The sequence below is a fragment of the Artemia sp. Qi Xiang Cuo genome, chromosome 1 (genome assembly GCF_049724085.1).
Source record: "Artemia sp. Qi Xiang Cuo chromosome 1, ASM4972408v1, whole genome shotgun sequence".
In the NCBI taxonomy this organism is placed as follows: domain Eukaryota; kingdom Metazoa; phylum Arthropoda; class Branchiopoda; order Anostraca; family Artemiidae; genus Artemia; species Artemia sp. Qi Xiang Cuo.
This window is the reverse complement of record NC_142794.1, coordinates 10,800,978-10,820,109: the sequence shown is the minus strand read 5'-3', so window position 1 is coordinate 10,820,109 and position 19,132 is coordinate 10,800,978. Positions and strand designations below refer to the sequence as shown.

Sequence of the window (19,132 nt, the reverse complement as noted above, 5' to 3'; positions counted from 1 at the left end):
ACTTCCTGGTTAGAAAGTGTGCTTTAGTTTTATTGGCTAATTTTTGTGACATAAAATTTATCCAGGGTCTCTTAAACAAGAGGTAAGTCCAAAGAGATTTTACTCACACTAAGATTAAGCAACATGGCCACATTTAGTCTTGTTTTAATTTGTGTTAGAAAATCCTTTTTGTACCGTATTTAAGTCATCACTCTTTCGAACATATTTTATGGATTCCCAAGTTTTTACGCCTTGTCTTAATTAGTGGAGTCACTTGTCTGAATTAACAAATAACGTTAAAATGAACCATGCATTTGGGTAATAACGTAAATATGAGGATAAGTGTTAATAACGATTAATAGAACACCATTCTATTTTTCGTGTTTAAGCAACACACGTTTACAGGTCTGAAATGGCTATGGGTTCAAGAAGAAGGGACAGTCTCTAAAAAAAAATTTTTTTTCTAAGCCGCGAAGATACTGACTGCAAAAGCATATTCTAAAAAAACTGTGAATATTTCGATCATCTTATTAGCAAATATTAATATTATTTAAACAGGAAAAAGGAGAGGTTACTGTTTCATACTTGGTTCATGCGGTTATACGTTTACGATTATACGTTTACCGTTTTATACGTTATACGATTATATAAGTTATCGTTCATATGGTTATGTATATTTCGTTTTATGTGGTTACAGGATTGAATAGGCTTTAGGTTTGGAAACAGAAGAAGCCGTGATCTTAAATAATTTAAGATATTAAAATTATTTAAGACAAGGTTAAATATTTAAGACAAGGTGCAGTCTGATCACTTCGGTTTGTGCATACGCCTCTTAAAGTGTAGCATTCCCATGAAACTTGTAACACCAATTATGATGGGGCTTTAGCGGAAAGATAGTACTCACTGAGGGGGAACAGAAAACTACATTTGCTACATTACTCATCTCTTATAAAATTTATGTATTCTATATTTTTTACGATAAAAGTAATCAGTTCACTCGACATATATTTTCCACTTATTTCGAGTTTTTTTTTTTTTTTTTTTACTTAAAGCATATGATCGGCAGTCTTGCTAGATAATCTATAATCTTGTTTACTGTCGGTATATAATATATTTTATTATGTTCTACTTATGTATTCATTTTATTCTACTTTGCACGAAGCAATCATTCAATTTATTTGGCATTTCTTTTCTTTTTTTGTACATAAGCTGTTTACGTTTTATGTTTTAGATTTCCGTTTAGCTGTTTTTCTGAACACATCTATAATTTTACTTACTCTCAATTTCTTTATTATATTCAATTTATATATTTGTATTTTTTAGAAAAAAATGTATTTTATCCGTAGTCAATTTAAAATAAACCTAGAGTTCCAACGAAATAAAAAATACATTGAACTTATGAAATGTTGGAATTTGATGTGCCGAAGTGAAATAGAAATTCTGATTCGAAATATCAAATTCTGGTTTTGAAATAATTACTGATTCCCTCTGTGTAAATTCATTATTCTTCATAGATTGGAGTGACATTATTTTATGAGCCCTTATTTTACAATTTTTCTCCTTTTAATTCTTCTTTTTCTCCTTGTTATTACACTTCCTCTATATTTTTCGGCCTCTATGTTTTTAATACCTTTTTGTTGCATTTTTATCAAAAACTGTTTTTTTGGTATTTCAACTGAAAAATTGCTCCTATTGAAGAAAGGTCTTGTTTTTCTTCTCTTCTACTCTTTTACGCTTTTTGAGGAAGTTTGAAAAGAAACTTTGCGAAGTGTTTTGTGAACTATTTGAAAATTGAAAGTGGATATTGAATGTTTAAAAAAAGCGAGTTATTGGTCTCACCAGATTGCATTCCCCTCTCTGTTTAAATATCTCGCTCAACATTAGTTAATTTGAAGTATAAGTTGGCCTAATTTTAATAGTATTTTAGCTTATATAAAATCAATATTAGAATATTAGTCGACCTGAGTAATAGTTGACCTGATTTTAATTCTATTTTAGATTATATTACAATCAATATTAGAATATTAGTTGACCTGAGTATTAGTTGACCTGATCCTTCTCTGTCTAAATATCTCGCTCAACATTAGTTAATTGGAATTATTCATTGACCTGATTTTAAAAGAACGGTGCCTTTTCTTTCCAGAAATAAAGATCAATGTATAAAAATACATAAAAAACATTCGAATTAAAGCATACTTTTTGACATTGAAGTATAAGACAGTAATTTCTCTTTTTCTTATTAAAACATTATTTTTCTTTAATATTTATAGAAGAAAAGAGACAGTAATTTATTCTTGTTGTGGACAGATACAAATAAAACAAAACTCAAAATCTCAGTTACTAACTCTAGGCAGGGGCACCCCGATGGGGGGCCCCCCAAAATTTTTGGCATTCGGCAAAATTTTCGCCGAAGGCAAAAATTTCGCAAAATCAGCCAAAATTTAGCAAAATTCTTGATTTCTGCGGACAATTCGGCATAAATCAGGTAGCAATTCGGTAAAACTTACGAATATCCCCCCCCTAATAAAATGAGCCTCAGGACACCCCTGACTCTAGGACATAGTACCTATAGAATAAAAAACCACATAAGACTAGTAAAGAAAGGAAAAAGACAAAAACAAATTATTAACTTTCATGGAAAATATTTCTTGAACTCCAATGACAATAACTCAGTAGAGAAAAGATTCGACACAAAAAAGAATTTAAAAAGATCATAATTTTCAGAGAGGAAATGTGAATCAAATATGTTTAGAAACACTCTACTTGCTCAAACACATGGGTGGTACATAAAATGCTAAATATACTCTAACCAAATTCAAAATAGAAATACTACTAATATTCTAGCTGCTAACACCTCACTGTAGAACCAAGCTGCCTGGGCCTGTAGTTCTGTGTACGCTCCCCTTCCAATCGGTTTATCTAAAGCTGTACTCTTTACCCCCCTCTCCACTGAAGTTCACATTTCCTTTAAATCCTTCCTGACGACCTGTTCCCATTCCATTTGAGACGACCTACTTTTCATTTCGCCCAAGATCGATGGCCCATAAGTACAATTTTGGCAATGTGTTCGAAAAGGACAGGCCGTGAAACGGCCTTCGTTCATAAAACTTGGCCTAGCCATCGCAACCTTCTTTCGTTGTAACCCTAGAAAATTGGATCGAACCACATTTCTCTTATAGCTTATTGTTTGTTATACGGTCAGTCAAACGAGTACCTAAGATTGTCCTTTGACAATCCCTTTGACAATCAGTCAAACGAGTACCTAAGATTGTCCTTTGACAATCCCTTTGACAATCAGTCAAACGAGTACCTAAGATTGTCCTTTGACAATCTTAAAGAAATCTTCCTCTTCCTTTCGACGCACCAACATTTCAAAAGACCTACTTGACTGCTTTCACTAACGTGGTTTCCACTGTTCTAATTTTGGTGGGAAGACCTATATTCCTATTCCTCCATCCTTTTTCGACTATGAAAAACAACCCTGCACCTTGGCAATTCTACTTTTTACATCTTCATTTCATCCACCATCTTTACTAATTATACTGCCCAATTAGCTGCGACATTCCATTTGACTGATTTTCTCGTCACCTAAGATTTTCCCATCATCCTAATTTGTTTCTAGGCTAAGCAAATTAGTCTTCTTAATATTAATTTTCAAACCAATTGGTGCACCCTGAAATCACGAAGCCTTCAAGAATTCATTCATTTTGCTAACATTTTATTCTGGGATACTTAAATCGTCTGTATAATCTATCTAAGAGAATTTAGAGAGTGCCCTCCCATATTGAAAGATAAATCGAAAGTGTTCATACATGAGATCTTGTCAGCCAGTGTTCCATATAAGACAAAATATAAGCAAATATTTCAAAATATTCCATATAAACAAGACTAGGACACAGTCCTGCTTAACCTCCAATTCCAAACTAAAAACAACTGCTAGTTTCATTTCCTACGTTAACCGCAGCTATATTATTCTTGTACATAGCTCTTATCACTTTAATGTAATTATCTGATATACCATAAAGGGATAAGACCTTCACGAAAGATGTTCTATCAGCTGAATCAAATGCTTGCTTGTAATCTATAAAACTTGCGACTGAAGGGGTTTGATAATTCAAACGCCTGTCAGGTTTTTATGTAAGAATGAAAATTTGATCTATGCGGTATTTCTTCTTCTTAAAACCACTCTGTTCTTCTGTTAAGACTTTATCTACAGCATCATCATGCTAAGCAATTTGGTTCCTACAGAAATCAAGCTAATTACTGTAATTACTATGCTCACTCTTATCACCTTTCTAGGAGTTTAATTTAAGTTTTCCTCAAATCATAAGGTACCTCCTCTTTCATAAGTCGTTTTCATTATCTTCAGTTATTTATCTCTAACTTTGCTGTCGCCATTCTTTTAAAAAAAGTTTTATCCCACTATAACCACCTGAGAGCTTGTTATTTTTTAATCCATTTAGTGTTATCTTTAACTCCTCCTTGCAAAATTTTTTTTACATCACATCAAAAATAGCAAAAAAAAAAAAAAAAAAATTGCAATCAATACCTGCAACTTTTTCATAGTTTTACACTTGCACAAAACGTTCTACCCATCTCTCTTTAGACATAGCTGAGGATAATTATATAATGCATCTTGGTTATAAAATTCGATATTTTTCCTAACATCCTCTGATATATTTGTAACGTTTTGAACAATGAATCACCTGTTTGATGGGAATCATTAGATCATTGAAGTATTTGGACTATTGTCGAATCTGCGGACATCTTTTATATAGAGTACTTTTCATATTTGAAGTTTGTTTGTGATTCCTGTTTCTTCCCAGATTATTAATTTGATTTGATGTTGCTCTCAAAGCAGGACCGTCATATAATTATACCCATAGTCATATATGTCTATGGTGACAGGCAAGGCCATATCCAGGATCGTTTTAAGAAATGATAGAACTATCTCCATAGTCTGGGGATATTTCCTATAGTCTATCCCTATAAAAATATCCACTATAGACAGACATATAATCTAATAAAATATAATTTAATAAAATATAAAGTGACAGGAGCACTATGAGTTCACCCCCTGGAAAATCCCCCCTCGGAAAATAAGTTTTGTCGAAATATTTTTTTAGGTCTAAACAAATTTCACTGTCTTAGGTAAATTCCCTGTTGTTTTACAATTCCAAACATTTGCATATAAGGACTTCAAGCCTCTTCAATGGGGTTCACTAAATTTTTTTTTTATTTTTTTTTTTGGTAGGGAGAGAGGGAGATGCCTCAAAGGGTACATTTTAATGCCAAAACATCCCAACTCTCATTGAGCTATCAGATAAATACAGAATTAGTTCTAAGGGTTAGGTGGAGGTAGAAATTAATATATTATCCCCAGGCTGGTATCCCCAGGCTGGTACTAAAAAACTTTACACATCAAAAATGTGAATTTTTTAATCCCTCTTAATTTCAAAAGGGATTATTTAATCCCTCTTGATTTCTGGGTATATTTCTGGTTTATGCTGTTATTATGAAAGTAAAGAGGAACATTAAACCCTAAAATGAGCAGAATTTATTCTGTATAGGAGGGGACTGCCCCTTCCTCACCCCCACCTCCACGTCATAGTGGAGTTCGTCCAGAGTTAGTCCTTTTTTTATAAGTCTAAAGTGATTGGAGACCAACAAGCTGCGGAGGGTGTTTTCCGCGGGGGGGGGGGGAGAAGTTAGACGCAGGCTCCCAGTGACAGGCAAGGCCCTAACCACAATTCTTTTCGGAAGGGGGTTGTTGCCAAAAGAATGAAGAAGAAAGGGTTTACCTCGAATGAACGTCGGTGAAAGTTTAGCTAAGATCAACTGGTGTAAAGAATAACGAGCAATGAGGACCATTTGCGTGATGAAAACAAGGTAAACATGGACTGGATACATGGTTGTAGAGTCTCGTGGTAAGCTGAGTAAGATAAACTTAGGTTTTATATAATCGATAGATAAATAAATTATTCATATATCGATGGATAAATAGGCCTGTATCCAGGGTTGCCGCCCCTAGTGATTCATCAGTGTTTCTAATGATATTTTTATTGCAAAGACTAAAACATTACTTAATTTGCACATAAATCAATAGATTATTGAAGGAAATCACTAAATCAAGTAGAAAATCACTAAAATCTAGTGATTTTTTGTCTCCAGTTGGCAACCCAGCCTGTTTATCTGTGTAGCATTTAGCTGAAGGACAATATTTTTCTGCAATTTCTATGCTCTGGGAAGAGAGCGCAAGTGAAACTTATTGGTGTTTTCCCCACACCAAACAATAATATGACAAATATATTAAGTACAATAGCATAATGTTGGGAATTTATTTAAAACATAGCTGACTGTCACAGGACGAGCAAATGTGAGTTATGATTCATCAGGTTCAATTCAGTATTTTAACCTCTTTAGTATCCGTCTCACAACTAATTTACTTAAGGAAGTGTGATTACTGGGTTCATTAGGTCTTAAAAGTTAGGGTGTCGGTTTTTGAGTGAAACATGTTTTCAATTAGCTTCTACTTTCTAAGGAGTTGAGAAACTTTGTCGACGCACTATGTGTCAGCGATGACGCCGGCAGCTACTTTCTAATTTCATTTCTAATAAATTGGTTTCATTTTTTATCAACATACAAAAGCACAAAAATATTGACTGCGTTCCTACGAATTTCTTCTTGTTTACTTTCATTTTTTATTCTAACGGAATCTTTTCTCTTTTGAAAATAAGCTTGCCAAGGAAAATTTCATTTTCAAAATTTCAACCGGTGCCACAAACAATACATCTAAACCTCCTCATTCAATCTATAATATAACCACCCCCCATGGGATGTCATCCCCCCCTCTCTCTCTCTCTCTCTCTCGATCTCATCTCTTGAAGAAATTTCTTCTAAACGTTTTTTTTCAGTGTTCCAAGCTAAGAGGAGATAGAGAAAAGTTAAAAGTGACCATACAGAGCTTAAACGAGAAAATTGCCAAACTTCTGGGTTCCCCTTGTCTTCTTTGCCATGATTCAATGGATTATGAGTCTAATGCACATCTTCTAATGATTGCTGATCAGCCTTCGAATTTCAAGGAAATGGTGAGTCCCTTGACATATTTTCTGTCGGCATTTGTTCTGATACAGAGGTTTGACTCCATGAGCACAGCCAGAATTTTACCTGGAGCGCGAAGCAGCATTTTAAAACACTAGAGGAGGGGGGGGCTAACGATGCAGAAAAACTTATTTCTACCATATTTTAGAGGATCCTGGCTGATCCTGTATTTGAGCCAAATCTCTTATGCTGTTATCCGTCCATGGTAAATCGAAGGGATATTGTTTTTCTTCTTTTATCAAAACTGAGAACTTAATTTCTTCCCCCAACTCGGTAGATTAATCCAGTCCGTTATCTGATATATGGGAAGAATTTTGCTGTCGGAAAAATTAGTTGCTTTGATTTATTTCTCAGTTTCCTGCTTGTCAGGAGTTTGGCGTCCAAACTGTCTTTGCTGTAATGGCGAAATTTTGAAAACCATACTTGTACCAACAACTGGTCGTTATATTCTATATTTGGGAATGATAGGGACCTAACAATAAAAAGGTCTCAAGGTCATATGCTGTGAGACAGGAAGAAAAAGAATATAAAAAGGTATGGTAAACAGGTCCTAAGCTAGGCATCTATTTTTAATGAACTCCTCTTATTTTTAGAACGTTTTCAATGAAAGTCGGTACTTACGGAGGAAATATTCGGAGAGCGGGATAAATAAACATGTTTGTGTAAGTTTCTCTTTTAATACGAGTTTGAGAAAATACAAAGAAACGAATGTTTGTTAGGAAATTAGGGAAAACAGTAAGAATCTTGAGAGCTTTGGTATGGCTGTGTATGCAGTGGAAGGAGGAAGCTTAAACCTGTAGAACCTCCATCCCCTTCCATTGTCTGCAGCTGAGTGAAAAAGCCCTACTTTCTCTTAACAAGACCATTAAACCAGATTTCAGTTTTCCGAAAAGTTTCCGCTTTGATTTTTTTTTTTTTTTTTTTTTTTTTTTTTTTTTTTTAATATTATTATTACCTGAAATTGCATGTGTAGAATAGAATATACAGATATAGTCCAACTAGAGGCTTGAAAAGAAATAAAAAAAAAAAAATAATAAACGATAATATTCACTATTCGCCAAGCATGAAAACTGTTTTATAAATCCTATGTCAAAAATATTTTCGGCTCTATTGGCTTACTTTTACAAAATTTCAGAGAAATTATTTAAAAATTTGAAAAAGACTTTGCTACCATCTAGCGTTATCAGGGCTATTTTAATGAGGTTCCTTTGGTATGTTTCTTTATGTGTTTTGTGATTTCGACTTAGTAAACATATAACCTTATAAACGAGTTCGTTTTATCTTTACTATAATATACAATTATTTGTAATTGTGTATCCTGTATATCCTTTGGAGGTTCCGGAATACTTTGGGCAGTATTGGGGGCTGAAGCTACAAAAAAATTTAATTTTTTTGGTCCTGGTATATATGTTTTTTTCTTTTCTAAGATGGAGATTCACAACTAGTGCTAACTTTCTACAGTCTAAACATTTTGGGAGATAGTGTATGATTTTGATCAAGAGAATTGTTGTCTAGAGCTTAAAAAATATCTTTTGTGCTCCAAGAGACTACAAGCCATAATCTTTGCCTGAGTAAGTCAGTTCATAGGATTGCATTAATAAACACGACTAAATAGTTTTTCTCTAGTCTTACCGGCACTGTCAATTGCGTATTGGTAATTAATAGCAAATGAAAACTTCTGGGGAGTAGAGATTCTGATCTGCTGCAAAAGATTTCAGATTTTCCATTCCAAATTTCTTCAGGAGTTGGAGAGACTCTAGGCGGGCATGCCTCTTCAGAAGCAAATAGACATGTATTTGAGTTGCTCCTGTCTTAATTCATAATTACTCCTGCCAAGAATCATAGTTTTCTTGCCGTTTACCCGCGCCGTACACTCAAACAGTAGGAAAAAATATAATTTGCCCCGTTTGCCTGCGACTCCAGGGGACTTTTTGATCATGTGCCAATCCTAAAACTCGGCCGCCCGCCTGACACTTGGCTCTTAAGTTTTTATTCACCTCCGCCAAGTTGACTTTAATTTAAAAAATAAAAAATCATAGATATATCCAGTCTAAAATTTTGAGAGGAAGGGCAAGACTTTAAAAACCCCCAGAAAAACTAATAAAACAATAAAAATAAATGAACATGTTATGCCCAAACAGACTGCAGACCATAAACTTGACCTCATTGACGCTATCAGAATGGCTGAGATGCCGTACTGTGAAAATCCAGTAAGGAGCTTGGGACAGGGTCTCCAGACATCGTTTATGTTGTCTTCTGGTTGAAGGGTATGTACATCCATGGTAACAATGTTGCTTTTTTTTCAGGTTCTAAGCTTTTTATCGCGTGCTCTGAAAGCTGAAAGCTCAGTGAAAGCACTTATTTATCAGAAGCGATACTTGGAGAAAATTATTGAGGCGCAAAGAGCTGAGGTTACTGTACGAAACATGTCTGAATACTTGGATTCGACAAGAATACGTTTTAGGTGAGATTAATGTCTTTTACAATTATTTAGAATGTTTAGTGTTTATTGTAACTAGTACAATTTAATACTTAATATACTATATATTATCTGTGATGACTGTCAAAATGTGATTGTGTTAGTTTGAAAGTTCTAATAGGCTTTAAAGATAATGTTAATTCTGCACATACAATGCACATACAATGATAATGCCATGATTACATCATATATGAAATTAACAGCAATAAACATTTAATATCTTCCCATAAGCAGGCCAGGTTTTACGCATAGACCCCCTAAGTCCGGGCATAGGGGTGCACAATGTCGAGGGGCGCCAAAAAAAATACTGAGCGATTTTTTTTTTCTTAACAAAAACTGGACTGATGTGATTTATCGTCAAAGTGCTTAGTGCACTTTGCTGCTGCGTGCCTACTCACAGAAAAGTGATTTTAAAACAACAGAGGAATTCCGTAGCCGCTTATAAACGTTATATGTCTCTCAAGAATGGCAGCTGAGAGCTCGGTATCATCTCTCTCTTGTATTATTTTTGGCTCATCACTCTCATCAGTTGTCTTCTGTTCAGGGATTCCACTATCCCGAATTTTTGGGGATTTCCCCGTAAATCTTTGTGTCTCCCTAAAAAAAAAATGCTTGGGCCTAGGAGTGCCAAAACGCTTGGGCCTAGGAGTGCCAAAGATTTCAATCCGGCCCTCCCCGTAAGGCATTATGGCCAGGAACGCAGGCGGAAATAACAAAAGACAGAACAGATAGAAGTAAAAAAGGAGAAAAATGAAAACACATGCGCTCACACTCTAAAACATGTTGAAATCCAGATATTGGACAAAACCTCTTGGCCCATTTTTGACCCATTTTTTGGCTTCCAATCCTAATGGTAGGAACATTTTACACGAGCTTTTTCCATGAAAATTCCTTATTTTACTGTAGTTATTTAGAACATTTTTAAATTAATCTTAGCAGCTGTTAGAATAGAGCTAAAATTAATTTCAGAAGTTAATCTTGTATAGCTCCTCTATTTAAGAGCAGGGTTGCCACCAAGAAGATTTAAAAAAACTGATGTTGCAGAGGCTTCAACTTTTTTGACTAAAAATAATATTCGAGAAAATATTGAATCAGTAGATATTACCTGTAACAGGATTGTTTATCATGAACAGGTTTTCTATTCTACTAATAGGGACATGAAAATTCTCCATTTTAAAGTAATAATTTTACTCGTGGTTGAGTTATACCAAGAAGTTGTTAGAATGGTGTGCCAAAAGTTTCAAGGCAATATTTGCATGCCAGCCACTACTACTAAGAACCTATCTAGTTTATTTTCTTTTCTTTTGAATACCACTACAACTACCGCTTCTGTAGCGAGTGTTACCAAGGCTGAAAATATTGAAGTAAAAATTTGAGGGAATTTTTAGGGGAAAGATGAACTATATCAGAAAATAGAATGTGCCGACAGATTGTCAAAAGGGCGTATCAGCAATATCTTTGAAATTGAAACTGATTGGATTGGATACTAAAAGTTCTAGTTCCCTTTTTAAGAGACACAAGTGCAGGGTAACCAGTCCTCCTCCCACGCCCATCAGTTCTCCAAATACGTCCAATCAAAATCTTGAGATAGTCATTTTGTTCAGCATAGTTGAAAATTCCAGTAAGTATATCTTTTGGGATGTCTACCCCCTCTTCTCCCTACACCCCCTGTAATCTCTTATAATCTTGGCCTTACTTTTGCCTCATAACCTATAAGCTTTTATAATCTTGGTTAAGATGTTTGTTTTTGTTTGATTTCGATATTACGAGAAATGGGAAAATTAAGGCTCGAAATAAGGTCTGTTTTCACTAAAGTAAAGAATTTACAATACTCTGAAAAAATAAAAAATTTTCCGATGCACATTCAGCTGCACAATAGACCACACATATACTATATCATATAGTAAATTCTTGTTTACTATACATTTTTGGTAAAGAGATGTTGAGTCACTCGGGTATCCATATGGATATGGAGAGATATGGAGTAAATAATAGACTACCGCTTTCCTCTTGACCATTTTGAATACTTTATATCAAAAATTCTGCAGTATGAAAATTACTGGCCAATTTAAATAAAAAATTATATTTTAAACTAGGTTTAGTTTCAATTTATTTCATTCTAATTAACAATGTATCTAGTTTCTTATGTTGAAATTAGAATGGCTTAAAAATACCTGCTAATCTGTTGGTTATTCTTCATCTTAATCATGATCATGAATATTTTATAAGATTTATGCAAAAAGCTGTGAACTGAAATTTTGAATTGTTTTAATTTTTAAAGGAGTATTAAATTCGTAATGTTTTGGCACATAGCAATTTCCTTATACTGACCATTCAAAGACAATTTATCGCTACTTGGATCGATGAGGAATTAATTTAGATTTAACATGCGGTATATTGGACGACTGTGATAATGCAGTGACAAAAGGAGTAAAAGCTTCCCAAAATATAAACTTCAACTATTTAACTCAACTTTAACTCAAGGGGGCTTTAACTGAACGATATCTGGAACTAGCATGCAATTGAGGGTTGATATTCTGCGCTTTAAAAGGGTATATAAAATAAGAGTTGTGAGGAATAAAAAGATAAATAATGTTTTGATCCCTTTTTACTCAAAATTATTTATGCTTGTTTTTCATTTTTCTTTTAGATGGGACTAACATCTTTAAATGCTCATAACACCGTACTATCATCTGACAGGAAAGGATCTTTCCCCCCCGCCCCCCATGATTTATAGTAAGAAATAGAAGAAGAGTTGAGTTGTCAGATAGTTTAAGTTGTCATACGGGATATAATTTAGAGAATACCTGGGAAAGGTAAAGTTATCAGCAATACCTGAGGTAAAATATAATGTCAAAAGGAGATCAAGACTAATTTAAATATGTCTGGAGGTTGCATTCGATTAAGACGGGTATTTTGCGGTCGAAAAAAAAAAACGTAAAATAAGAATAATAAGGGACGTACAAAAAAAAGTAAAATAAGATTATTTTTAGATTTGTTCTCAATAATAAAATTATTTAAGTCAGTTTTTTTTATTTTTGTAGCAGAAGTTGTAATATTTACAGTTATTGGAAACTCCTTTTTATATGTGTTTATTTACCTCATTTTCATCATCTGATGCTAATTATACATTTTTAACATCCAAAAGGTGGAAAACCTTAAATTTTTAGGTCAATTTTTAAAAATTAATAGCCTCTTAAAGTGTAGAAAAATCGAATTGGCCGAAGAATTGAATGGCCGAAGTGTAGAAAAATTGGTCGAAGAATTGAATCACAAATAGTTTAAGTTGTCATACTAGATATAAATCACATAATATCTGGGAAATGAACGGTAAAGTTGTCAGCAACATCTGAGCTTCAAAAGGGGATATTGGGATTAAGTTACATTACTCAATGGAAAATCCAAATGGATTTGACACGTATATGGAATGCTTTGTCACATTCAAGCTTGTTTACATCACGATTTAATAAAGAATAAGTTGAATGGACCGGTTTCGTAAAGGGGGTTTTATCTCTAATGTGACTAGAAATAACACTTAATTAAGCTATGAAGTCGATAGATTTGTGCGGTTTGTCAGAGAAAAAGTACGTAAAGTAAGAGTTAAAAGAAATGAAAACTAGGACATTGATATCGATACCGATGCTAAATAATTACTAAATTACGATTATTAAATAGCTTACGGAACTTTATATAAGATGTAATGCTGTAAAATCACAGCGTTACTAAGTTGAAACTTTATTAGTAGTAGTAGCAGTTACAGTAGTCAAATTGTACCTTTTGGGGCATCTTCACCTCATGCCCTGATAGTTTCAACTTAATACTTTAATCCGTTTCTGAGAGCTGTTACGCCGTTTTGAGAACCTAAATGCACAGAATGTGTTTTGATTTAGTCCAACGTCCCCCTCAAAGTTGAAAGTAATACTACTACTAGTAGTAGTAGTAGTATGCACATAGTACATTTCAATTAGTTCAACATACCCCTCAACATGCTCAAAAAGTTCCAACAGACTGTTCTCGAGATACTGCTGATATGCCCTTTTGGTAGGCTGCAGACACATAGCGTGTTTCAATTCAATTCAACGCCCTCCTGAACATTTCCTGAAAATTTCTCCTTGAAATAATTAATCTTAGAAGAAGCATTAATAGAAGCAGTAGAAGTGATAGTTGTAGCATTCATATAGTACCTTTCGGTTCGTTCAACATCCCCGTCGACATACACTGAAAGTTTCAACTTAGTACCTTTCTATTTTACTACTTGTTCATGTACTAGTGCTTTTGTAATTTAAGATGGATAAATTTTCTTTTTTTTCTTTTTTATTTGAATACGATCAGTATATGAATACCGATCCCATCGATACCGATGGGACAACATCGATAAATTAATTGGAGAGATTATCAAAATATCTCAGAATATCTAAGGACCTGTTATCTAGGCAGGGCCAGATTTACTAGGTGCGGGGTCTGATTGTTGCCTGGTTTGTAATGTTTGTCTTCGAATGAAGTTAATCAATCAAAATGAAGCAGAAATTGAATATTTTAGCATTAAAAGAGAAGAATCAATTATGCATCCTTTTGACTAGATTGGCTTGATCTAGATTTGGAGTTTCTAGCTGTCTAATCATTAATTTTAAGAGTAAAAATATTCTTATAATAAACTCTGGAAAGCTAGAAAACACTTGAAAAAATTCAATCTTCAGGTTACCTGGAAACATTTTGAAACTAAATGTTAAGAATATTTCAACATAGCTGCCTTTGTAGTGGTAGGCCTATTGTATTGCTGATAATTTCCTATCTTTAATGAAGGTAATCATTGAGCACGAAGTAAAACTAGAATATTTTAATACAAAAACATAAGATTTAATTATGTATCCTTTTGACTAGATTTGACTAAATTTAGATACCTAGTTTCAAGATTTCTTGTCGTGTTTTTGGAGCTAAAAAAAACTATTAAAATAAAACTGTCGAAAATGGAAAAAAAATCTTAAAAAAGAGCGATCTTCAAATTACCTGGAAACATCTTGAAACGAGATTTCTAGAATATTTTAATATCGTTACTTTTCATAGGAGTGCTGCACAATTGATAATTTCTTGTCTTTGAATGATGTTTATCAATGATAATGAAGCAGAACTAGAATAATCTAATACTAAAATTTTGAGTAGATTTGACTTTTTTTTAGATATCTAGTGTGTAGTCAGGGTTTTTGAAAGCAAAAAAAAACTCTTAAAATAAAGATTGGAAAGCGAAAAATCTCAAAACATGGGTATTTTCAAACTAGCTGGGAACATTTTAAGTTAGATGCCTAAAATATGTTAATATCGTTGTTTTTCGTAGGAGTGTTGCCTGGCTGGTAATTTCTTGTCTTCGAATGAAGTCCATCATCCGATTACGCAGACAACGACTCGATAAACTCAAAAAGACGCTTTGTCTCAGTGGAAACACAAATGACGCTTCTTGATGCCGAACATTAAGCTTTATTTATATAAGTTTTGAACTGTCAACCTCTGCCACGGGTATATAATTACCTCCGTATTTAAAGGTCCTTAGTCGAAGAGAATTTTTCTTGTACTCTCTTTTTTTCTCTTATTGATTGAAACTCCATTCAGGATATTGATTTTGAAAACCGCTGATTGATAGAGGAGAGTAAACAGGTCATGAAGTTCAATCATAAGTATTTAAGAAGAAGGACTTTTGATGTATGATTTTGGATCTCTGAGTGTTGTACCCTAGTTGAATTTGAATTTTATTTTTAAAAATACTTTTTTAATTTATTTTTTTTTATTCAGTTATATAAATACAGTCATTGCCTAAATCCTGTAGCTGTTTATCCTGCTAATTAGTTGTTGTTTCTGTTTAATAGAGCGTCTTCGTTTTTTCCTTCCCTGATGGTTACCATCACAAAAAATAAAGGAGGGAGGGGGGCATAAATCTCCTTGATTTTTTGTCCTGCCCTCCCTAAATTTTGGAAAAAAAACTTTTTGGATATATTCATTGAAAAACGCCTTTGGGACGAAGTATAATTCGAAAGAAAATAGAAATTTTCAAAACTGTAGTACTTCTAAGCATAGATTAAAGATTAAATTTCTCTTAAATCTAGTAGTTTTGTTAAATTCATTTTCACAAAATCTTACCCGGGCGAAGATTGGCTTGTAATAAGTATATGTCAAACCAAAGAAGACTGGTATTATTATCTGATAAAAAAAAAATCTGTGTATCTTCTAGCATTAATACTGACTTTTTACTTATGTTTAAAGTATATTTGATAAAAGGTTCACTTTCAGTTTAAAGTGTATTGATCTCATTTTTGGTATTTACAGTTGTATTTCAGCATCGTTTAGTAACTAGACCTATTATTTCTATAAGTATATTCAGTATTAAATATCATTTATAGACTGGCAAGTATGAACCAGGGACATAGACTTAATGCTGTCCATAAAAGCAAACTGTTATTACAGACCGTTTATCGAATAAAATAAATGGACTGTCAATGGATTCTCTTATTAGGAAGAAGATACGTAGCCCCCCCCCCCAAAAAAAAGCATTGTTGACCCATATTTTCAAACTTTTTTGAAGAGGTGCTGCAGACGGTCTGAAAGAATCCTCGATAGTTTTAATGCTCAATAACTGAAATTTTTGGGATATTATGCTTGATTTTGAAAAGCGAATGCACTAACATTAGCACACACTAGATTTTTGAAGTATTGTTCTTGAAAAATCGAGCATTGATTTAAAAAGTTGTGTTTGAGGGACTGGTACCCCTCCTCGCACTAGGGTGTCTTGGGTTTCGGTATTCAAAATCAAAATAATTTAAATAAAAGAAAATGAATTTAATTCGAGTTAAAGCTGAGAATCTGGAGAAGGTTTCACCCCCTCTTTCTTATTTGATCAGTTAAACTGATCAGATTTTGGTCAGTTGTTTTGGACAGTTAATATGTGTATATATGCCACTTGACGTTTTACTTCGTTAACATCATTTTTACAAATCCCCTTCTTTGTTTAACTAGGCTAACCTCTCAATGCTGGTCAGTGCTATTTACGCTCCTGCATGGGGATACAAATTTTGTACCAAATGCACCTTTTTTTTATTTTCTTCTTTTTTTTTCATAAAATTCTATGGCGCATCGCAGTGCATCGAGATTGCCCAATGTGGTGCAAGTTTTTAACCACTTGACTGTTGAGCCTTTGCTTGAAGGAATCAACGGATGACTTTGATTGAATAACTCGTTCTGGGAGACAACTCCCTGAACGAGGGAGTTGCCTCGTTCAGGACAAGAATGTTTCGTAATATTTTAAACGTTAACCCGAAGCTCGTGTGGCGTTTGGAATGTCTTCAAATAGAAAACATATACCCCCCCTCCAAAAAAAAAAAAAAAAATCAATTTTGTGGTGCCAAATAAGACAAAATCTGAGCAAGTATTTGTCTGAAACTTACATTTTGGAAATAATTGTGTTCAAATTCTTTGGATTATTAGTTTCTTGCCGCTGTTCGAAAGATAATATAAAACATTTATTTGACGATACATTTTATTTCTGGTTGCATTTTGCTTTAACATTAGTTGAGGTATCAAGACTTTTTGCTACAAAACGTTTTGTTGAAATTCAATGATGTCATTGATGTCATTGATTTTTGGTCATTTCTAAAAGTGTTTTTAACATTGAGAAACAATTTTATTTTGTTTTTGTCATTGGAAAAAAAGTGTCACTGTTTTTTTTCTGTCATTTAACGTAGTACAATTAATTTCATTAGCCATTGTAAAAAGTATCATCCTTTTTGTTCTGTCATCGGATAAAGTGCGATTGTCTAGTCTGCTGTCGCCATAAATGCCATAGTTTTATTTCTTCTACAGACACAGTCTCATTGTTTTATAAGTCCTTGAAAAGAGGCCGTCACTTTTGTAGGCAAGTTCGTGGTGACAAAATTCACCACCACCCTGAACACAATATTTTGACTCACTGCTAATTATTATTAACGAGTTCTGTGTTTTTATGGTTCCAATGAGGTTAGGTCCAAAGAACAATTGATCTCAAGAACAAAATTGGTTGACACTTTGTTATGGCACTTACTAACCATGACAATATGTCTGATGTCAAACAAATGATGACACTGTTTCCAGTGACAGATAAAACAAATGTGCTTTTCTCCAGGTATGGAAGTAGTGATAATACTTCTCTTTTGGCCAATCACCGAATCACCGATTCACCGAAAGCCAATCACCGAAGGTACAAAGAACAATTTTAAAATTGTTTTGAGGTTGAAATTTAAAGAGCTTTGAGGATTCTCATTAGGAATGAATTAAAGAGTATGGATAACTTAAGAAAGTCGAAATTGGTGCTAGTTTGCATAAAAAGGCCATCAGGTGCCATCTGGCGTTTGGCGACTTTTGCAATTTTTTCCACTTTAATAATGAGAATAATGTATTAATTGGGAATACCACGGTGGTAATAAGTGTCTAATCTCAGTTTCTGAAAGAAAAACGATTCCAAAGCTTGAAAAATGCCGAGTATCGCCAAACGCTTGATGGCATTGATGTCTTTTTGTTGCTTTTCCACTCTTACAAGTCACTCATACTCTTTGGACTGAATAAAATATACAAAGCACAATTTTTAAAATGGGAATAGCTATCAAATTGTATTATTTGAGCTAGAAAGGAAAGAAACTAATGGAATTAACGACAGCAGAAGGGTAGTTTGGTTGTCGTCTTAATATATTTGTTAAGAAGATGGAGTTTTTTTGGGACCTAGTTTTTCACCCCCTGCCTTCACTCTTATTTGGGGTGTTTGGTGGTCAGATTACGGTTCCTCATTTCTTTCGCCCTCTAGTTTTTTTTTTATTATCTCTACATCGAAGTATGTAAATCCTTGAGTATGTATTAAACTATATACAGATGACTCTAGATGTCTCAAATACCTGTCACTTCTGATACTCTAAACGTTGCACCATTTTTACTTAGTAATTCTAGCTGTTTAAAATTTTGAACTCTTCTTCCTCCTGCGTTTGTAGGGTTATTTGATCGTATTTCTGTTTATGATTCAAGCCGACTATTATCACCATACATTTTGGTATAGTAAAACTGTCTCGGCATGATGCCAATTCCTAAGCGAATCAAACTCCTGACATTTTTTTTGCAATAACAATTTATTTCAAAGTGAAAATTTTAGTCTAAGTTTTTTTCTTCAAACTCTATATGATTCCCTGGAGCTCCTGGGAGCCTGGTCAATTTTCAGCAATTAGGGTCTTTTTGGACTTGGAAGGCAGCTCTTCCACTTCTCCCTTTAAGGATTGTTGATTAAGGATTGATAAGGAAGTTGAGGACTTTAGACCTCAACTGAAGACCAGCTTCGATTTTCAAATGTTCTGGAAATATATTTGGTGTGTGATCTAAAGCTAAAAAAAAGTTAAGTCAGTGGACTGACTTCTTAGGTTATTACAAAGATTCAATTTGAGTACTTGGACACCAATTTTTTTTCAGTAGTACCAGTGACATAGCTACGGATTTCCCGGGACTGAAAAACGAAATTTGGTGTTATTGTATAGTGCTAATAGATGTATCTTTGACTTTTTTATGTTCCATGTC

General features: G+C 33.8%; 1 protein-coding gene across 5 annotated transcripts in view; it reads left to right on the top strand.

Moving 5' to 3' along the window:
- LOC148956003 (uncharacterized) overlaps positions 1 to 17,152 on the top strand; it is a 166,747-nt gene extending 149,595 nt beyond the window's left edge. For all 5 annotated transcript variants that reach the window (XM_089088828.1, XM_089088975.1, XM_089088900.1 and 2 more), the window contains 3 exons: positions 6,894 to 7,067; positions 9,387 to 9,544; positions 14,892 to 17,152. In XM_089088828.1, the coding sequence (XP_088944954.1) occupies positions 6,894 to 7,067; positions 9,387 to 9,544; positions 14,892 to 15,015 (456 nt within the window). In that variant the 3' untranslated portion in view covers positions 15,016 to 17,152. The remainder of the gene's footprint in view (positions 1 to 6,893; positions 7,068 to 9,386; positions 9,545 to 14,891) is intronic.
- The last annotated feature ends 1,980 nt before the right edge of the window (positions 17,153 to 19,132 follow it).